The following is a 22,087-nucleotide window of genomic DNA, read 5'->3' as shown; positions in this document are numbered from 1 at the left end:
ACATGGGTTTGTCTAACCCACCCTGTGTCTTAAAATCAGGAAATTGCTCATAAAAATCAGACCTCTTTTGAAGAACGAGCCTTGTCAACATCAGCCCGTGTTCCTCCACGCAGCACTGGCTGGTGCCTTCATGGGACTGGGTCCCCGCCCCCTGCCCTGCCCTGCCCCGACCCTTCCTGGCGTCTTGTCCAGCCCTCATGGGGAAGCTGCCAGAGCCTCTGAGTTTCAGAGCTGCCTTAGGACGCCAGCCCAGCTTCTGCCCTCGTTGAACTTTAGATCCTGTTTCCATTCTTGACAGCTTGAGCAGGAAGTCAGACCCCAGGGACTTTCACGTCTTGTGACTTCTGGTCTGTTTTGACGGGATCCTGAGACCTCTCAGTCTGCCCCTTGTTGACTTCCTGGTCGGCCAAACCTTGGTCCACAGGCTCGCCCAGCTCTGCCCCTGCCCTTTCAGATTCTTTTCACCCCTCGCCGACTCTTTTATAAACTCAGTCAGCACATTCCTGGAGGCCGCTTAGCTTCTACCTGCTTGGTGCCCCTGTCATCCACCACTCAGAGGAAGGGGTCCTCTGCCATCTGGACAAGAAGCTGCGTGAGCTTTAGCACCATCTAAGTTGAAAGTTTGAAACTAATAAGACATTCAGCCGCTATTCACAGCTCTTTGACTGCTCCAACTGGTTTATGTAGAGACTTCTCTGAACTGGATAGCTACAGAAACCCACTAACGAACTGACTCTTTACGCCCCTCACAGGGAGAGAGAGAGAGACAGAGAGACGAGAGAAAGAGCCCCTCCCCAGCCAGGACTGGATGAAGTCTAGCCACGGCCGGGGAATGGGCCTCTGGTCTTCAGTCCATATCAGATGATAGCTGAAGGCAGTTTGCAAACACACCAGTTATGCATAATGACAGATCTGGCAGATGGGGGGGTTTGAGTAGACCCTCGTTTTGAAAAATCTAACTTATGAAAACTAAAAATCACAGAAAATTTCAAATGATTATTCTGTTTATAAGAAAAGGTTACTCATTTGAAAATGGGATTTGTCATATTCTGTATGTGATTTGACCTCTAATCTTGGGCTGCATTAATAGGAGCATGGTGCTCAAATCAAGGGAGAAAACCATCATGCCACGTGATGTGCAGAACTAACCCCATCTAGAGTAGGGAGCAACTTACTATAACAGAACATTGACAGCCTGGAGGGCATCTACAGGAGGGCAACTAAACTCTTTCAAGGAACATTCCGTTTCCAAAACAATAACAATATTTTCCCAGTGTCACATCTTGGGCTACGAGCTTTAATGCTCTATCATCAATTAATTTTCACCTGTGAGACAGGAACCGTTCGTGTCCCCATGTTATGATGAGGGAACTGAGGTTCTGGGAGGTTAAGTTCACACGCTCGGAAATGAAAGAGAATTTGAACCAGGTCTGACTGACCCTCCTCCTTGTTCGTGGGCTGTGACGTGCCACCACAGGCGTCTCAATAGGGGTCCTGCTCAGCCTCCTGTGTTCTAACACTTCGCAGTTTGCCAGGCACAGGTCACAGACCTGAACTCTCCCTGCGGCTCGGGCCTGGGCGGGGCGCCGGCTGACGTTACAGGCTGTGGACCTGACTGGCCGGTGGTGACTCCGGCTCTGCGGTTCACCAGCTGTGCGCCTTGGCCTCATGGTACGTCCTCTGTGAGAGGGGAATTGTAATAGCCCCTCCCTCACGAGGCTGTCGTGGTGGTTACTGTTTGCTAGTCATTAGCACGGTGCCTGGGGTGTAGCAAGTGCTCAGAAATTGTCAGCTAGTGTTATTACTCCCATTTGGCAGTTGGAAAACTGAGGCTCCGAAAGAAAGGCTGGCTACTGCCTATCAGACCAGCCGGTATGGGCCTGTCCCCAGCTAGACTGAGCCCTCGACTGAAGTGTGAGGCCTGCCTTGGTACCACTGTCCCTGTTCCCATCCTTGAGCCAGAAGGTGCCTCCCCTGACCCCCACGGGGCCTCACGGGGTCTGTCCTCTGGGTCTTAGTTTCCACAACCATCACGAGAGCACCGGAGTGGACCACCTGCCAGTTCTATCCATCAGATAATAAGTTTTCTTTTACGGTGGCCGCACAGCAAGCAGAGGAATCTGAGCTGGAAGGGCAGGGCTTTTGCGCTGGTGGGCTCGTTCATCCCACATCAGCCGGCAGCCGCCTTCCCCTCCTCTCCCTGGGCCAGCCTCCACCTCATTCAAGTGGCAACCCCTTGTCCTCCCTCCCCAACCTTCTGGGTCTCAACCATGTTCATTTTGCTCCTGTTTTGCTCCCAGAAACCTCTCTACGGCGGGACTCTCAAACTTTCATGTCCACCGGAACCACCCGAGAAACTGGCAGGAAAGTAGAGAGTTCTCGAGGGTTCCTGATCAGAGGTCTGATTCTGTAGGACTGTGATGGGGCCCAGGAACCAGTGATTCTGGAACAAGAGGAACCCAGAGCACAGCTTTGAGAACCACACCATTTAAATCTCCCGTCTCTGGTTCCTCAGACGCGCCTTGTCCCTTCCCGGCAGTTCCCACCCGGGACGGCTGTACGTGCCAAGAAATCTCATGAGTAAATCGGGAGAAAGTTTGGTTTTTGTAAGAGGAGAACCGCACGATCTGAACAAACCTGATGGATGTGACCTAACGGAGATTGAGCTTCCCCCTTCTTATTCTGACACCACGTAATTGAAGCCATCAAGAAAGACTTTATAAGTTCACTTTAGAAGAGAAAGTCCCGGAATCAGCCAAAAAAATTATTCATGTTCAATTAGTTATACTTGCAACAATGCTTGCGCTCCTCTTGGGTCCCTTATTTGGGGTTTGTTGATTCATTCACCCCGTAAATGTTTCTGAGCCCCTCCTGTGTCCGGCGCTGAGACAGGCCCTTGGAGAGGCAAGGCCTCTGCTCTTAGCAGGAGAACTTCATGGGGAGGTAAGTGCTACCTGAAGAAGGAAAATAAGGCAACACGACAGTGAGGGACTGGAGGTCCGGCCAGCCAGGGACCAGGAAAACCTCCCTGAGGAGGTGACATTTGAGCTGACATTCAAAGGCCAAGAAGTCACCAGCCCTGTGGACATCTGAGCAGGAGTGTCCCAGTCAGAGGGAAGTGGAGGTGGACAGGCCTAAGGGGGAAGGATGGTCAGTGTGGCTGGAGCAGGCATGTGACAGAGGGGCAGAGATGGCGTGGCAGAGGGCGTCAGGGGCCCGCTGAGACCAGGGCCTTGCAGACTGTGCTGAAGGGACTGCATTTGTCCCGAGTGCCGTGGGAGGCCAGGAGTGGTGTTTAGTGAGGAGTGGACTGATAGGATTTTGACTTTATGAGGGGTCAGCCCATCTGCTGGATGGTGTGGGTTGTGGTAGAAGCAGGCGTGGTCTCAGGGAGACCAGTGAGGTGGCTGCTGCCGTGGTTCACAAGGTGGTGGCTTGGGCTGAGGGCCAGTGGAGATGGAGAGATGTGGACAACTTCTGGAGATGAGCTGGTGGGACTTGGCGATGGATGGGAAGCCAAGGGTGGGAGAAAAAGAGGAACTAAGGGGGCCTCCTGGGTGATAAAGAGTCCACTTTATCAAGAGGAGCCAAGCTGGAAGTCCCTCCAACTTGGAATCAAAGAAATTTCCCCATGTTGGTGTTAGAAAAGACCCTGCAGGCCTCCCAGCCCAGCCCCTACCAATGGGCTGGCTTCCACAGAATGCTCAGCCTGTGGTGTTCCTGCCATCTGGTTTGGGGGAAATTTAGCTGTAATTGTTGGGAAGATCTTTTTCAGTTTCTTCAAACTTCTACTCAGAGATCTGGTTTCTGTCCTCTGGGTTGTCTGCCACGTGGCGTTCACTTATTCAGTCAACAGAATACGTACTGATTGCACTGCACCAGATGCCGGGGGTGCAGCACTGAGCAAGAGACAACGCCCCGACCTCACAGAGCTTCCAGTCTACCTGGGAGAGACGGGGAGAAACCACGTCATCAGCCAGGCAGTGACAGGCGCTTCGGAGAGAAATAGAGCAGGGAGTGCTGGGGTCAGGGAGGCCTTGCTGCTCAGGTGACATCTGAGCAGAGACCTCAGAAAGGTGAGAGAGCTGGTCAAGCATCTGGGAAAAGAAGTCTGTTGAGGCCACATTCATCAGGTTGCATGCAGTAAATACGTACAGCCTTTTGTATGTCAGCCAAACCTCAGTAAAGTGGTTTAAGATGGAAGAAGCCTTTGCAGCAACAGGGAGTCTTGTCTGTGGGGCGCACAGGCCCTTCTGTTTTCTCTGTCTCTCCTTTGAAGAAGTAGATGAGCCCTTGGGAAGTTCTGTGTGTCCGTCAAATATTGGTAAATCAAATCATATTTTAAATGCATCAAGGGAACTTCCATTTAAAGTGACCCTAGAGTAAATGAGTCTGCAAAGTAAATAAAATTTTTTGATGTGAATAATTCATCTACCTTGTAAGTATAGATTTTCACATAACCGTTGCTGTATTGTGTCTTTCCAAATTTTAATTATTTATTTCTGAAGTGGGGGCAGTTGTAGATGAGCGCTGAGAGCCAGGGCTGTGGAGCCACAGAGATGTGGTTTTGAAACCTCCATCCACCTCCCATTGTGACCTTGGACAAGTTACTGCACTTTTCTGAGCCTCTGTTGTTGCATTAGTACCGTAAGGGTGATGTGCTTATGAAGTTGTTGTGAGGTAATCGTTGTAAACCCCGTTACAGTCCCTGGCACAGGGTAGCGTGGTGTGGTGTAGTGTCGGGTGGTATGGCATTGTGTGGTGTGACATGGCCTGGTGTGGCATGCATGGTGTGGTCTGCCATAGTGGGCCTGGGCAAGAGGGCTTTTTATACACTTCTATTAAAAAAATAGGAGCCAGGACCACATGCCTGGGGATCCAGTAGCGGGTACCTAAGTGGTCACACACACAATCAGAGAAGGATCAAGGGCAGATCCCTTCAAATGTGACCTGTGCTCTGTGTTCTGCAGAAACACGGGTTGAGGCTTCATCTGCGAAACCCCTACTCCTTCACCCCGTTGCTGGAAGAGGGCACAGGGAGCAAGGTGCCCAGGTCCCTTCTGCTGGGCACAGACATGGTGGAAAACCAGAAGCAGATCTCCCAGTTCTCACCGCAGGATGCCCAGGTAGGGAAAGACCAGCGACTGGTCTCCTCCTCCCTCGCCAGCCTCGGGGCAGCTCTGGAAGGGAAACGGGCCTGGTTGGAGTTGTCCTACAGCACATTGTCCAAGGGCCGTGGGGGTTTGGACAGGCCACCCCACCTGCCCTAGGAGGGCTCCAATCTGTGCTAGCCTTTGGTCTTGGACGCTGAGAAGAGAAGGGGGTGGAGGACAGTGATTAAGACCAGGGGACACTGGAGACCCTCTAACCTGTGTGTGTTCAGTTTGAGGCCACTGTTCGGGGGGCCTCCACCTGCTGAATTTCAAAGGGGAGTCTACTAGTATGTACCTACACTGTATGTGCTTTCTCTCTCTCCCGCTTTCAGACAGAACTCTAGGTGGTTATCAGTATTAAAGTACATGAAGGCCAAAAAGAAGGATGAAGGGAGGATCAGAGATAATTAAGGATAGAATGAACTAGATCAGGAATTTGGGGCAAAAGAGTTGTAATAAACATTCATTCGATTTGGGTCAATCACCTAGCAGCCTGAGGCAGGAATGTGTCCGTGATGGCATGCGGGTCTGGTGAAAGGAAGTACACACTTTTGATGGAGAAGGCATGTTTTTTTCCTGGGATTGCATTATGAGGAATTTGTTGGGTAGCTTCGTGTAGATGAGTCACCGACCGTAATGGGCCTAGTGTGATTGGTTTTACAGATATAAAAAGACTCTTTGAATGGACACTTTTTGTACCAAGCCTAGATACAAGCTGAAGATATAGCATTAACTCCTATCTTAGTGGTGACATTTTTTTTTATTGAGGTCATAATAGTTTATAACATTGTGAAATTTCAGTTGTACATTATTATTTGTCAGTCACCATGTAAATGCGCTCCTTCACCCCTTGTGCCCACCCCTTTTGCCTCTGGTAACCACTAATCTGTTCTCTTTGTCTGTGTGTTTGTTTATCTTCTACGTATGAGTGAAATCATACGGTGTTGTCTTTCTCTGTCTGGCTTATTTCACTCAACATAACACCTTCAAGGTCCGTCTGTGTTGTTGCAACCAGGATGATTTTGTCTTTATTGATGGCTGATTCCTATTCCATTGTATATAATGTACCACATCTTTATCCAGCCATCAGTCGAGGGGCACCTGGGTTGCTTCCACGTCTCAGCTATAGTGAATAATGCTGCAATGAACCTAGGGGTGCATAAGCCTCTTTGAATTGTTGATTTCAAGTTCTTTGGATAACTACCCAGTAGTAGGTTAGCTGGATCATACGGTATTTCTATTTTTAATTTTTTGAGGAATCTCCATACTGTTTTCCATAGTGGCTGCACCAGTTTGCATTCCCACCAGCAGTGTGTGAGGGTTCCCTTTTCTTTGGTGGAGACATTTTTATAGGAAGAACCTAGGTTCATACAATCAATGTGCAGTGCTTCTCGTCATGTTAATCTAGTGTTGAGTAAAACAAAGAGAACCACAGGCACACAGCATATCCCTTCAACCAGCAGTTTCCGAACCTGGCTGACGATCAGAATCACCTGGGAGCTTTGCTTTGTTTTTACAAGTGTTTCTCAAGTGAGTCTTTCGTGCAGCGGGTTGGGGACCACAGCCTACACCCTTCCCTCCCAATTCTAACTGTCTCAGATGCACTAGAGAGGATTAAGGACAAGGCTGGGTCCCGGGGCCTATAGGACAGTGGCTATGGCCTTGCATGCTGGTGACCACAGGAGCAGGAAGCAGAGACCACATCCCATGGTGGAAAGTAAGGAGACCAAGTTCTGGTTTTGTCTTTGCCCGTTGTCATATTAACGGCCTGCTACAGAGAAAGCTGTTCAACCTCATTTTTATCAGGACTTCTCCAGGGCGCTTCAACACAGAACTTTTCTTCATGCAACAGTTATTAAAATTCCAGGGGTATATCCATAGATGTAGATGGGCCCCAAATTAAAAGCTCTGGGCTAAGAATCAAGCTAGAGCCTCCAGTGACACAGGCATCCATCCTGCTCCTGTCACATGTCCAGTGAAGGGGGTGTCCTAACCAGGCTGTCGAGATGGATTCTGCTGTGGGAGTTTGCGGGGTGAAGGGCTGCAGGCTTCTGTTCCTGCTTGTGACAAGAGGACGTGAGAGATTTGCAGACCAGGGAAGAACAGCGTGCTGCAAAACAGGGAAAGAGAGCTCACTTTTACCGGCAATATAGGAGAAGACAGGGCAAAGGGAAGAAACTTTTAAGTGGTTTTTGGTTTATCAGAGAGACCACATCCTAGGACACTTGCCAGTTTTCTGTGGCTGACGACTGGTCTTGGGCACCATTAACCCTTGTCCCTGCCACCACCCGGTGGCTCTCCTACTGCCCAGGCTCTCTCGGACCTCGTAGTGTTGACCTCAGTACACAGACCTAGAACTGGGGGTGACTCAGCACAGCCACGCTGAGCAGAGGCCCGAGGAGCCATCAAGGCCTGGCTGAGGCGCCGAGGCCACACGGGGGCAGCATGGAGCGGGAGCGTGGGGAATTCTAGGCAATGGGGCCCTGTTTGACTCTGTGCTCTGTTGCAGGCCTTTCCCAGATATGAGGCATTCATGAATCGCCTGGCATTAGCCATTGACCCTCTGCTGGACACAGCCCCCGTGGACATGGAGGCCTTCCAGCGGGGGTCCCTGCTGCAAAGGCTCAAGTCGCTCTCCACCCTCAAACCCCTGTTGCAGGCAGGTAAGTCCAAAGAGCAGGCATCAGGGCGTGGGAGGCCCTGCACGTAGTTGAGCCCATTTCCTCAATGACGGGACATAAGCCTGAACCTCTAATGAATAGGGACTGCCTGGAGGACTTCAGTGAGAAGGTCAGCCTGGCGTGCCCTGAAAACAGAGCCCAAGACAAAGGCTTATGTGCAAGCAGTTCATTGTGAAGGGTGATCCCAGGCGAAGGAACAGTGAAACTGGAAGGAGGGCGAGTCAGTACCAGGGTGTGTTACTATGCCGGCCACCACTGTGGGTGACAGGTGCTGGATCCTGTGCGGACCCTCTGAGAAGCCTTGGGAAATGGACATGAGGACCATTCCCAAGAGAAGAAAGGGGAAATGTTTATCCATTGAGTTCTGTCCCTCATGGGTCAAAGGTTGCCCCATGGAGTATTAACTCCCACATGAGGCATTAACTTCTGGGCTGTGCACCCATGGGTGCCAAGTGGGTTCCTGTGAGTGTCCTGTCATGGTGCAGAGAAGCCCTAGGGAAGAAAGGAAGAGGCACATCTTAAGGTCTGAGGTGAGATGCCATTGGGTTGCGCTGTGTGAAGCTGATCAAAGCCTGGTGGAGCTTCTCCCTGTAGCGTTGCTAGAATAAGAGATAGGGGCCAAGAGAGTTTGAAGAGATGCCCCCATACAAGGATTCCAGATTTGGGCTCATCAAGGAAAAATTCTGTGATCAATTAGTGATGTCTGCCATGGATATGCGAAAGGAAGTTTCACCAAGTGTGCTATTATTTTCTACCACTTCTCTAGGGTATAAAGTCCAGTTTAGCTGCTATATTCTAGAAAAATACTAAATCAGTTGGCTGTGGTCACGAAATTGCTGCATAGCAAACAGCTACAAAACTCTAATGGTGTATAAAAATAAACATTTATTTCATCTGTGCAATTCAGCTGATCCCAGCTGGGCTCAGCTGAGCTGGTCTGGTCTCACACATGTCTCTGGGGCTGGGGGCGATCAGCTGAGGCAGCTCTGCTGCAGGTGCCTCTCATCCTCCTCTTGGAAGCAGCAGCGTCCAGGCATGGCCTTCGTCCGTCATCAATGGCGGAAGCACCAAGGGCCAGCCCTGATGTCTTCAAGCCTGTGTTTGCAACACATCTGCAAACATTCCATCAGCCAAGCAATCACGTGGATGAGTCCAGAATCAAGGAGCAGGGCAGTCAACCCAGCCAGGGTGGAAGGCGCTGAAGTTACATGGCAAAGTGTGTGGATACAGGGACGGGGGAAGGATCAGAGCCAGCAGAATCTATCACAAATGTCAGAAGTAGACATTGCCTCTCAGATCGCCAGTCCGAAGAGCTTCCTGCAATAAACATGCAGTAAACCTTCGTGCAATGAACATTTATTGAGCAACTGCTGTGTGTCAGATGCTAAACTAGGCACAGGGCTACAATGGTTAGAGGTCAGGATCCCTGCCCCCCAGGCCTTCCTGCTGGGTCACTCTTGGAGATAGTCTGAACCAGCATCAGAGGAAGGGCTTAGCCAAGCCAGCTGCCTCCCAGGGGACGGACCTTACAGAGTTCAAAGTAAAGGAATAGGTAGAAGTTAAGTTTTCCAAAAATAATGCTGACAGTTGAAATGTCTGAAGTGCTTATGGACTTGCAAATGCTTTACATATCTCATTTAATCCTCACAGTATCTCTTGGGGGTGTGAACTATTACTCCCATTTTACGGGTAAACAGGTGCAGAGATATTACAGATCAGAGTTTTCCCTCCTTCCCTGTCTCGGTTTACGTTTCGTGGATCTTCTGTCTTAGGCCGCATCCTGGGCGCCCAGCTACCGGAGTACTACCAGGTCCTCACAGCTCCAATTACCAAGGTGAGAGCCTCCCGGGCCTCAGGCCACAGCTCGCAGTGAGGGGCCTCTCCTCTCGAGGCCCCTAAGCCCTCTCCCTGCTGCTTTTCTGCCCCAGGTGCTGGATCAGTGGTTTGAGTCTGAGCCTCTAAAAGCCACTCTAGCAACAGATGCTGTGATTGGAGCCATGACGAGTCCCCACACTCCGGGGAGTGGGTGAGTGAGGGAGACGAGGTAGGCCTCAGCCGTGGGACGGATTCCCCAGCAAGAGTGATAACAACAACTGTCATTCACTGAGCTCCCCCAGCGAGCCAGACACGAAGCCAAGAACTTCGTACACGTTCACCTAACCCTCAAAGCTACATCTGAGAGCAGTGGTTCAGAGAAGGGAAGCATCTTGCCCAAAGTCACACAGCTAGTAAGTGGCAGAGCTGATGTGCAGCCCGAGTCGCCTCCCCTTACCCAAAATCTTCCCTCTTGGCCACTGCTCTCTACTCTTCAGTAAGAAAAGCCTCTCTCCCACCTCCCACGGGTATCTCAACATGAGTGTCTTCTTCCCCTCCTCCTCCTCTTCTCTCTCTCGCTCACTTCTCTTTCTCTCTCTTCCCCTCCCAGGAAGCCCTGTTGCCCCTCTCTCTCCCGTGATCCTTTCCCTGGGTTCCAGGACACACTCACACACACACACACCTTTGTATCAGTGGGAAGCTGCCTTTCTCTTTGTGAGTTGGGGGGTGTGCTGACATCCTGATCCGGGAGGGGGCAGTCAGACACAGTGCAGTCTGTGGTTGTGGTGTGACTTAATGAGCCCCTGTAGGAGCAGGAATGGAGGGATGTGTGTGAGAGTGTGTGTTTTGGGTTAGAGAATGCTGCCAAGTGTTGGGACCTTTCCAGCACACCAGGAGATGCAGCTAGAGGCTGTCAATGTGGCTTTTTTCTCTAGGGATAAGAGCACCCTTTGGAAGTGGTTTTTCAACACACTTAGGCCAGCTCCAAATTCCCCAGGACCATGGAAAAGGGGGCTTGGCAGCAGTTGCCACACCTTGGCCAAGTTCTGTGATCAACCAGCCAATTTAGATCTTCCAGCTGGGGCCTCCCGTCCTTTTCTCTGTGGGTGTCTGGGAGGCTTAGCTACTGCTCCATTTGTGAAATGCGCCTTTAAGTAATTTGTTTCTTTGTTAATTCTTTCAATAAATATTGAGGGAGCACTTGCCTGTGCTAGGTGTTGGGAATACGGCAGCAAACAGAGCTGAAATCCTAACAGGAGCGTCAGACACAGAGCAAGCAATGAGGATAGAGTCCAGGAGTGTGATGATAGGGGAAATACGGCAGAAACAACTGGTCCGGGGTCAGAGAAGCCCGCCACGGGGAAGAGATGTTTAATCTGACACCCCAAGGGCAGGAGGAATTAGGAAAACACAAGACGAGGGAGGAAGGGATTCTAGGCTGCTGGAACAGCATGTGCAAATGCTGGGAGCTGAGAAGGGACCATGTGGGCCATGCAAGGAACTGAAAGAGGCTCCAGTTGGTACGAGTGTGGATTGCGAGGGGAGCATGGTGAGGGATGAGGCTGACGAGCAGGCGGGAGCCCTGGAGGCCATTTTCAGAGACTAGCCATTACCCTAAGAGCAATGACGAGCAGGTGAAGTCTTGAAAGGAGAGAAGTGACAGAAGCATAGCCAGGTTTTGAGATCAGGCTTCAGATTCTGTGTGGAGAAAGGTCTGCAGAGAAGAGAGTGGGGAAGCTGGTCCAAGCAGGAGGACGTGACGGCGGCAGTTTAAGGAAGAGAAGAGGGTGGCCCGGACCAGGGAGGAGGCAGCAGGGAGCGGGGCCTTCCGAAAGCTCTTTACGAGGCAGAGTCAACAGCGCTTGACTGCATGTAGGTGGTGAGGGGCTAGTGGGAGTCAAGACTGACCCTGGGTTCCTGTTGGAAACTGAAGGTGCCATCACTGAGATGGGGAAGATTGAGGAGAAACAGGTTGGGAATGGGGAAAAGGGGCTGGGTTTAAGATGCCTGCCCCAAACGCATCCAAATGGAGATATCCGTGGGTAGCTGGACATACGGGCTGGAGTTCAGGAAACAGCTGACTACATTGTTGGTACTAAGGTCTGCACACAGACAACGTTTGCATGGAGAGAGAATGTGGGATAGGGAGGCAAAGGGCTCTTACAAGAGCTTAGAGCTCCTTGAAAGGCTAGGGAAACAGAGCTGGATGGGGGCAGCGAGGGGGCAGAGGGTACAAGACGGACAGGAGTGTTTGCACCTGGAACTCTGGGGAGACTAAACCCCACCTCCAGCCGCTGATTCTGATGGTCTGTCCTCAGGTACGTGCTGCTACATCATGTCATGGGAGGCCTGGAGGGGATGCAGGGGGCCTGGGGCTACGTCCAGGGTGGCATGGGTGCTCTCTCTGCTGCCATCGCAAGCTCAGCCGCCGCGCATGGAGCAAGTATCTTCACTGAAAAGGTGAACGGCCCCTCTAGCCTCCACCCCAATTATTGGCAAGGATCCCAGGAGGGAACAAAACCTCAGATTCAGAAGGTCCCTCGTTTTACTGATGGACAAGACAGGGTTCAGAATCAAGGGGCTCAGCTCATGCACCCTGTTAGTGGCTGAGCAGCTGTCCACCAAGTCGCAGTTCTCTGCCAGCCCCTTTGAATTTGCGGCCGCTCACCCACTTTTGGGCTGAGTCTTCGCGTTGGAGGGGCTGGGCTGGGGCTTCGCAGAGGGCCTGCAGAGCTCGGCAGGGTGGGTTCAGGACGAGGAAGCTGCGAGTGCCTCAGAGTAGCACAGGCACTGGACGCCCCCGAGATCCAACCTGCATTTCCCTTCCTGGGCGTTTCTGGGGCCTCATGCTGGTGGGCTCTAGACGGTGGCCAAGGTGCAGGTGAGCAGCGGCGGGCACGTGCAAGGAGTCGTGCTGCAAGATGGCTCAGAGGTGAGGAGCAGGGTGGTGCTGTCCAACGCGTCACCGCAGATCACCTTCCTGAAGCTGACGCCACAGGTGAGGCCCTGGGGGTGAGGTAAGATGTCTGCCCAGACGGGCTGGAAATGGGGGCATCGAGGGAGCCAGGACTGCGTCAGGCTGGGAGATGCAAGCCTCTCTCCCTTCCCTGACAGGCGGGTGGCAACAGGGGAGAGGGGCGTGAGGTGACGTAGGCCAGGCAGCTGGCAGTTGGCAGAGCCAGAGCTAGAACCCGGGTCTGCCTTTCAACCCAGAGTTATTTCTACAACTTTCCTACTATGCTGCCTTCTCCCTTCTGACCAACTCTAAGTCCACCGTCTGTGTCAATGATCTGTTGCCGTATTAATGCTGCATAACAACCAACCACACAGCTTCCAGGCATAGGGGAAGAAATACTGAGTTAGCACACGGAGCTGGAGAGTTCAGCTGATCGGGGCTCACTCATGCATCTCCATCAGCTGTGGGTCAACTCGTGAGCCCTGTGGATCTTGGCTGGCCTCACTCGTGTGCCGGGGGGATCCCTGGCTGTGGCTAGTCCAGGACGGTTTCTGCCAGAATGACCAGGGTGACTCAGCTCCGCTCCATGTGTCTTTCATTCTCCAACGCGATAGTCCAGGCACGTTCTCAGGGACTGGCAGAGGGCAAAAGGGAGCAAACTCCATCAGGCAAGTGCTTTTCAGCTTCTGTTTGCTTCCTATTTGCTAACATTGGCCTTGTTTCATGGTCAAGCCCAGAGTCGCAGTGGGAGGGCATGCATACAGGGAGGGGTGAGAATTTGGGGCAATTTTTGCAACTGTCCACACCTACCTTGTCCCCAAAAGATATGATAATCTGTGTGTGAGCATGGAGCTCCCAACCCTTCTTGGGACTATTCTTGGGGACAAGCACAACTTTTTCTGAGTGATTCCACCAATAAAATTCAACAAACATCAGTTCAAAAGCATCTTGTTAAGGCAATTCTGAGCTCATCAAGACTTCCAAGAGCTTACAGACCAGAGGAGAAAAGAGGCCTGCAGCCCACGGGCCATATCCAAGCAGGAGTTGGTGTGGGCCGCTTACAGTCAGGATGGCTGGCAGAGCACAGAGGAAGAAGTGGTTAGCGCTGAGCAGGAGCAGGTCCAGGAGGGCTTCACGGAGGAGGTGGTTCGGCAGAGCTCTGAAGGATGGAGAGGATTTCTGGTGGTAGAGGTTGAGGGACCAGTCTGCGCAAAGGAGGAAGGCAGCCCCCTTGGGCCATCCCCAGGCCTCTCATGGAACCTTCTTTCAGGAGTGGCTTCCTGAGGAGTTTGTGGAGAGAATCTACCAGCTGGACACCCGGTCACCTGCTACCAAGATCAACGGTAAGAGGCACGCAGACTGCAGAGCTCTTTGGGCATTGCCCGAGTGAGAAATCTCCAGATCTGGGGAAAGCTGACCTGCATCAGCTTCTCTATTCCCTGACCTCCAGCCTGCCCCCCAGTTTGAAGGGGAAACACTTTCTCATACTTTTGCTTCTCAGTCCACCACTCGGATGAGCAGGGAGATGGGTACAGAAGGGGGGTCCTAGGGGACTGAGGACACAGGCCTTTGGCCCTGACCCTCCTCCTTGGTCCCTCAGTGGCTGTCGACAGGCTGCCTGACTTCCTGGCGGCCCCCAATGCTCCCGGGGGCCGGCCGCTGCCCCATCACCAGTGCTCCATCCACCTGAACTGTGAAGACACCCTCCTCCTCCATCAGGCCTTTGAAGACGCCATGGGTGGCCTGCCTTCCCACAGGTGGGTGGACCCTGGGCTTTGTGTCCCTGGGGTATTATGACACATGGGCCAGGGAGTGGGATGACTGTCCAGAGACGGGGACTCCCTCTTCCTCCTGGGGTCAGACATTCACAGTGACTTAGGATCTGCCTAAATCCGAAGCTAAGTTCTAAAGATGGAAAGTGCATCCCAGCAGGAACTCTGCGGGTAGGGCAGGGACGACCAGGACTCATTCCACCAAGTGTCACTGGTTAGCAGGAGGGGCGGAGGACCACAGGGAGAACAGCGCTGGCATTTGGGAAGAACTGGAGAGAATGCTTCCTGGGAGAGAACAGGAGTTTCTCTGATTCCGGGCCCATCAGAGGGCGCACCCTCACTGGATCGCCCTGCTCCATGTCCTCTCTTACCTCTGATAAGCCACCTTCACACAGAACTGCTCCAAGCATTTCCCACCTGCCACTGCAGCTGTATCTCCATCCTTCTGGGGACAGGCAGGGATGTTGCAGGAGCAAGCATCTTTCCAAACTGTCAGTTGTCCACCGAAACTTGTCGAAAGCCTGTTCTGTGCCAGGCTCTGGATTAGATATGTGATGGGGAGTTGGGGGTCGGGCACAAAGCTTATTGCAGGACAGGCACACAAATGTTTACAGCATGAAGTAGAGAGGACGTGTGCCCTGAGAGAAGGGTAGAGGGCAATGTCCACTTATCCATTCATAAATATTTCAGGGCCCTACGCTGGGCCAGGCTTAGTTCAGGGACCTGGGCACAGAGCAGCAAGCCAAGTCAATGGCCTCTCCCCTCAGGTTGCTGCCCTTCTATGGTGGAGACAAGACAGTCAACAAACATGCACTGATGAAATGCGGACAAATAGGTCAGGGGAGGGGAGGGTTTGCCAGTCTTTATCAGGAGGTCAGGAAAGTCCTCTCTGATAACATAACGTTTGAGCAGAGACCTGAAGGTCTTGTGGATATCTGAGGAAGAACATCCAGACAGAGGGAAAGTCAGGTGCAAAGGCCCTGGGGCAGGAGTGTGCTGCTATGTTGGAGGCACTAGGATGAGGCCAGAGTGGCTGGAGAAAGAACCTTGGAGTGAAGGGTAGGAGGTGGGGTCTGAGCTGCAGCTGCTGCATCCTGCTGGCCTTGTCAACGGCTCCTGGCTTTTGCTCCAGGAAAGTTTGTGCAAAGCCTGACTTATATTTTAGAAGGACCACTCTGGCCACTATGTGGATAAAAAAGCCACCTGTTGCAATTGGTTACTGTTGCAGAATCCAAGGGAGAGAGGACGGTGGCTTGGACCAGGGTGGGGGCAGCAGAAGTGATGAGAATGCTTGGTATTTCAAGATTTGCTGTTGGACAGGAAGTGGGGTGTGAGCATAAAAGAGGCACCGCCGTAACATGGTGTTTCCCTTCGTTGAAAAGCGAAGATGGTGTGTATGGGAGGAGCAGGTTTCAGGGGACACGGGCATTCGGGTCTGGACAAGTTACATTTGAGATGCTTAGTGGACATCCACGTTCAGGGGAAACTTTGCAAGTGAGGGTTGCAGGGAGAAGGGGCGTTTCACGGGACCTTGAGGGATGGTCGTATTTGGGGATCAGGGGGTGACTGTGCTCCACGTAGGGCAGGTGTTTCAGGCCGGGGGAGGGCGTAGCGGGAAACAGGTGGTAGCTCGGTGGGGTGCAGGCAGCCCCAGCAGCTCTGTTGTGCTCGACCTGCCCGGGAACACTCCCCAGTCAGGGGCAGGGGGGTTGAAACCTGCCGCCTGAGCTCCTGCTCTGGGCCTGGCCCCTTCGCTGGCTCATGTTGTCTGTCTGGACCCTGGAGATGCTTGAGGCCCTGGCTAGAGGGCAGACCATGTGGTGGGGGAGGTGGGGACGGACCACGCATTCAGAGGGGGTGGGGGGCTCCTCAGGAGTGCTCTTGGCATCCTAGTGGCCGCTGAGCCGTGCCGGCAAGCACCCACCATGGCCTTGCAGAGACGGTCAGCCCGGCCTCATCTCCTTCAGGCCTGCAATTTGTGCCCGAGACATCGGTACCTCAGAGCAGCTCCCAGCCCCTTCCCTCGGGCAGCTGCTGCCCGTCACACCTGACCCCCTCTCCTCCACGTGTCACAGGCCTATGATCGAGCTCTGCATCCCTTCCTCGCTGGACCCCACCCTGGCTCCCCCCGGCTGCCATGTCATCTCCCTCTTCACTCAGTACACTCCCTACACACTGGCTGGGGGCAAGGTCTGGGACGAGCAGGAGAGGAACGCTTATGCGGACAAAGGTAAAGAGGGCCAGACTGTCCTGTCTCTGGAGCTGCCAGTGGCCTGAATGGAGCCTCCCCTTCCCCACTGCCCCGTTCAGGATTCACGCCTGCAGGTCCTGTCCCAAAAGGAGGGAAGCCAACACAAAGGAACCTAAGTCAACACAGTGACTCCAGCTGGTCTCAGTCACTGGGCTAGGAAAGTCAAAAAGACACAGCTCCTGCCCTCAAGTTGCTCACAGTCCGGTGGGGGAGACTCATAAAGAAAGCAGTCTTACAGTACGACATACTGTGCGAGCCAAAGGAGGAAGCTGTGAGCCAGAGAGAAAAGGAGACCTTTCTGAAGAAAGGGACAGTTGAGCTGGGTTTTAAAGGATGAATAGGAGTTGCCCAGGAACAAAGGGCCTTCCAAGCAACAGAAACAACTTGAGCAAAGCAATGAGGTGAAGAAAGCTTTGCATATTCAAGGGGAGACAAGGAGCTTTGTGGTTAGGGTTGGGGTAAGGAGGTGGGAAAGAGTGCGGGGGCTGGACTAGCCTGAGACTCATAGACCTTTGTACTGAATTATATCTTTGCCTGTGGACTGTTTTTGTTTTTCCTTACTGAGATATAATTTGCATATGATAAAATAAGCCCATTTTAAGTGTGCAGTTTAATGAATTTTAGTACATTTGCCAAGTTGCACACTCAGTGCCTCCTCTCTTTCCCGGGCACCATCTCGTTTCCCTGCCGTTGGGTTCCCAGTGTTCGACTGCATTGAGGCCTATGCCCCCGGATTCAAGGGCTCCGTGCTGGGCAGAGACATCCTCACACCGCCTGACTTGGAGAGAATCTTCGGGCTTCCTGGAGGGGTGAGTATAAGCCTGGGGGTCCCTCATCACATTCTTCTCCCTGCATCCCCGCTCCCTGGCAGTGCCCTCCATAGCCAACCTTCATCGGGAAGGGAGAACAGCGGCAGAGACCACATGGAGAGGGGACAGAGAAGTGGTTAGATCTGGGGAGTGGAGGAACGGTGAGGGGATGCAGACAGGAAAGACAGCTCCTGCTGAGAAGGTCACCAGGATTGTGGCCCTTGTGTCTGGGCATACATGTCAGCCTCTCCCACCTGGCTCTCGTCAGAGGGAGCTCTCCTCCCTACGGCAGTGTGTCCTGGGACTTGCCTTCTATTTATCACAACCTCGCTGAGACTGGAGGCAGGGGGCCCAGGCAGGAGGCCAGGCCCGATACGGCAGCCCCTAGGCTCGTGTGGCTGTGCATCGCTGCACCGTGGCAAGGCCAGCATGTGATGTGCTGCAGGTGTCAAATGCACACCTGATTACAAAGACTTAGCACAAAAAACAGTGTAAAATGTCTCATTAATTTTATATTGATTGCCTGGTGAAATGATAATCTTTTGGATCTATTGGGTTGAATAAAGTATGTTACGGACAATAATTTCACCAGTTTCTTTTTAATTTTTAACGTGGCTACTAGAAAACCTAAAATCACACATGTGGCTCCTGTTATATTTTTATTGGACGGCACTGGTCCAGATGTCGAGTAAAGGAGGCCAGGCAGTGGAAAGGGAAGGGAGTGGATGGATGTGGAAGGCGTAGGGCAGGCAGAATTGAGAAGTCTTGGTAGCAATGTGCGTGCAGAGGTTGGGACAGAGGTTATGTGCAGGAGCTGGCCCGGAGGCCAAGAAGTGGACAGTCGTGTCCTCCACTGAGGCAGGGAAGATGGGAGAGGAGCAGGCTCGAAGGAGCTGGGTAAGCTCGGTTTGGGACGTGTTGAGGGTCAGCAGGAAGAACATCCCCCTGGTGACCTCCAGGAGATGCTGGTCTCCTTGTCCGGTCTGACCTTGCTCCTGTCCCACGCTGCTCCCTTCTCGGCTGGTCTGACGCAGGCCAGTGGACCAGAACTGAGCTGGGGTCCCAGTGCCCCTTGTCTGCCATTTACTAGAATTCTACTAGAGCTTCGACCCCATGGTCCAGGCTCAGATGGGTGTCTTGGCCAAAGAAACATGTGCCAGCAGCCAAAACAAGTCAAATTCCTCTATTTTTCAAACAGAGTGAGGGAGATTCATAGTCCACAGCAAAATCTTTAAAATCTCCCTTTTCTCTCTTGTTCAGTTTCCTCACACTCTGAAGCTGCTCCCCACCCTTCTTTCTCCCTGAAAAAATGCCTCTGGAAAACTTCACCCCCAGCCCTAGCACATGCGCCTGTTCTCTCTTCCCCTCCCCTTTCTGCACCGTAAGAACCCAAGAAAACGTGTGGAAGGAGAAGAACCTTCTTCAGAGAACAGGGGAGGGAAAGAAATATGCAAAGGCATTAAAGACCCGAGCACTCCTATGTTAACGACTGTGGCCCTGCCTCCTTCCTGCAGAACATATTCCACTGCGCCATGGCCCTGGACCAGCTCTACTTCGCCCGCCCCGTGCCCCTGCACTCCGGCTACCGCAGCCCTCTCCAGGGCCTGTATCTCTGCGGAAGTGGGGCCCATCCTGGTGAGTGACCTTCGCTCCCACTACCCTGCGTGGGCTGCGAGGGCTGGCCGGCCGTCACAGGCTTGCAGATAGGGGAACAGGAGAAACAGTGAGGGAGGCAGGGAGAGAGCGAGAGGAGCGCGGGACTCCGGCGAGTACAGGCCAGCCCCACCTTCAGAACTCTCAGTTGCGCCAGTCAACAAACAGCCGTGGCCTCTGCCAGGCTGGCCACACCCTCAGGGCAGCTCACGCTTCCCCCCATGAGGTTCGAGGATATGTCCCAGAGGCCTCTCTCCAGATTCCAGTTTGGGGTTGTGAGAGAACCATGTCCCTAAATTCCCCCTCCATATTTTACACCAGTAAGGATCCATAAAGTTCAGTTTCTCAACTTTAAAATTCTTCCCTGCACCTATTCTGAGCCTGGCTGACCTCGCCGAGGCTGCCATTTCATATTGACACTTTCTCTGAGCTATGTAGACCTTGGCCTTCCAGAAAGCGTCCGGACTTCCACATCTTTCCCCTCAAACCCTTAGTCTTGTGCTTTGTTTTGTTTTGTTTTTGGTGAGGAAGATTGGCCCTGAGCTAGTGTCTGTGCCAATCTTCCTCTGTTTTGTGTGTGGTTTGCTGCCACAGCATAGCTTGATGAGTGCTATAGGTCCACATCCAGGATCTGAACCCACAAACCCCAAGTCACTGAAGCAGAGTGTGCAAACATAACCACTACGCCACTGGGCCGGCCCCCTTAGCCTTGTGTTTCAGCTTCCCATGCTGAGAGTCTCACCATCTAGCACGCTGGCCCTCAGCCTGAGGGGGACACTAACTTGGACCGTACGTCCAGCCCCCGCAGAGCTCTGATGGAGGAAGCCTGTAGGGGAGCCCAGCATCTGTCTTCACAGGCATCCCGGGTGGTTCCGATGCCCACGGCCCTGGCACCACCCTTCAAGCATCCCCGCTCTGCTTTGTCGCTGGCTCCCTGATCCCAGTGGGGTTCTGAGTGCAGCTTTGGCTCATGGGAGATTCCCTTCCAGGAGGAGGTGTCATGGGAGCCGCTGGACGCAATGCAGCCCACGTGGTCTTCAGGGACCTCAAGAGCATGTGACCCTGAAGCAACTCCGACCCAGGAAGAAGAATTCACCCTTGAGATTTTGAGTCCCCGTCGGGTCAGCTTCCCAGGATACAGCTCAAGGCAGACAAGTCCTCAAGCTCCTGCCGCTGTTTTAGGAGAAACGTACACGATGCATTCGGTAATAGTTAACCTTGTGCCCGTGACTTCAGGGTGAACCGGTTTTGTTTTATTAAAAACAACAATTTACATAGATAGCTTGCATTTTTCTATGTATTAGTAGAATAGGTAACATGTCATCATTGTGTAATTACACATGACGATGTCACAATAGGTGGGGTAATCCTATCTGGCATACTCAGTACCCTACAGCATCAGCTCCAAAGAGTCCATTCGACCGACAAGTGTGCCCATCTCCCTGCTGGGCCCCCACCAGCTGGTGGGATCGCTGCCCTGGTGAGGCCCAATCTACTGCTGTTGCATTCCTGGCAAAGTGTAAGAAAGGACCTAATTCCCCAGTGACCCACAAAGTCATCCACAGGGCCACGGCCCTGAACAGTACTTGGCACCTCAAGCCATCGGAACTGTCAGAGTCAGGCAAACAGCAGTCAAGGGTGAGTGAAAGTGGGTGCAGCTGAGGGCCATCAGGGAGGCCACATCCTGACTCTGGAGCATTCAGCCTGTCACCTCCCACGAGCAAGCCATACCTGTCTCATCACTAAAATCTTTCCACATCAACCTGCATTTTTCTAAAGTGAGAAGGGTTGTCACTCCGTCAGAAAGATTCATACAAATGTCCCCATGGTGATGCAGCTCTCCCAGCCAGCTTCTCCAATCCCACAGGCCAAGGTGGTGGTCCAGGGGGTCCCATCGAGAGAGGAGCAGGAAGGTGCCCTGGGGCATCGCCTCTCTCCTTTCCCCAGGGAAATTTATACAGCTTCAGATATACCCACCTCATTACGTAACCTCAATAAACTTGGATTTCTGATCTGTAAAGGACTTATTTTAAAGATCAAGTAAGACAACAGGTCATATTTTAGTCCAGTATCTGGCACACGATGAGCATTCAGTACATGGTGGTGGTCTCGCTGCGAATATTGTTGGTGAAGCTGTTACTGTCATTTTGTATTCTGCAGAAGGCAGACTTTTCAATATCTTTTTTTAACCTGGCACCCAGAATGGAAAAGCAGCGTGACTAGGACAGAGCAGAGCAATCTCGGCGTCCACCGAGACTTTTCCACGAGAAGAGCTGCCAAACCAGCCCCCGACCCCCCACCGCGCCCCCGTCAGCACTGGTACAGCTAACTTTTTGAGCTTGTTGAAAATTTGGTTTTGGTCTGAGTTCTAGGATTTACTTCTCTCAAAAGACTTCCCAGGGCCCAAGGGGAAAAAAATGTTTGAAAGAAAGAAAGAGAGCGGGAGGGAGGGAGGAGAGAAGGAGAGAGAGAGAGAGGAAGAAAGAGAAGGGAAAGGAAAAGAAAGAAAAGGAAGGCAGGAAGGAAGGAAAGGAAGGAGGCAGGCAGGAAGATGTGGGATTGAGGGCGAGTGCTGGCTAGCGTCTCAGTAAGCCGTGTCTTCATCCTCTGGGAAGGCAGCTGCCTTGTTCCCATCACGGCACACCCGTTCCCAACACTCACATCGAGGGAGCAGAACTGAATAACACACGGAACTTGTAAAATCCTCGGCAGGCTGGGGCAAATTACATCTGGTCTTTCAAAATATCAGTGTTTTTTTTTTTTTTTGGTAAACAAAAGTCACAAATGCTTAATGTAGGAAATTTTTAAAATATAATAAGAACATAAAGCTGACACATAGTGTCCCCTGCAGAGATAATGCTGGTTATCATGTTATAATATTTCTAGCTAGTCTTTTACGTAATTGGGATCATATTCTATATTTTATAAGTGGATTTTACACCTTTCTTCCTTTCATTTTACTTCATGTCATGAGCATTTTTTAGTGTCATAAATATT

General features: G+C 52.3%; 1 protein-coding gene across 1 annotated transcript in view; it reads left to right on the top strand.

Moving 5' to 3' along the window:
* PYROXD2 (pyridine nucleotide-disulphide oxidoreductase domain 2) overlaps nt 1-20,369 on the top strand; it is a 29,400-nt gene extending 9,031 nt beyond the window's left edge. The window contains exons 5-16 of the mRNA XM_046652465.1: nt 4,971-5,126; nt 7,663-7,816; nt 9,607-9,668; nt 9,763-9,860; nt 11,968-12,109; nt 12,513-12,647; nt 13,876-13,948; nt 14,206-14,362; nt 16,453-16,607; nt 17,331-17,437; nt 18,952-19,072; nt 20,080-20,369. Of these exons, the coding sequence (XP_046508421.1) occupies nt 4,971-5,126; nt 7,663-7,816; nt 9,607-9,668; nt 9,763-9,860; nt 11,968-12,109; nt 12,513-12,647; nt 13,876-13,948; nt 14,206-14,362; nt 16,453-16,607; nt 17,331-17,437; nt 18,952-19,072; nt 20,080-20,150 (1,431 nt within the window). The 3' untranslated portion in view covers nt 20,151-20,369. The remainder of the gene's footprint in view (nt 1-4,970; nt 5,127-7,662; nt 7,817-9,606; nt 9,669-9,762; nt 9,861-11,967; nt 12,110-12,512; nt 12,648-13,875; nt 13,949-14,205; nt 14,363-16,452; nt 16,608-17,330; nt 17,438-18,951; nt 19,073-20,079) is intronic.
* The last annotated feature ends 1,718 nt before the right edge of the window (nt 20,370-22,087 follow it).

This window comes from Equus quagga, chromosome 2, assembly GCF_021613505.1.
Source record: "Equus quagga isolate Etosha38 chromosome 2, UCLA_HA_Equagga_1.0, whole genome shotgun sequence".
NCBI classification, from domain to species: Eukaryota; Metazoa; Chordata; class Mammalia; order Perissodactyla; family Equidae; genus Equus; species Equus quagga.
This window is presented reverse-complemented; position numbering and strand designations above follow the sequence as displayed.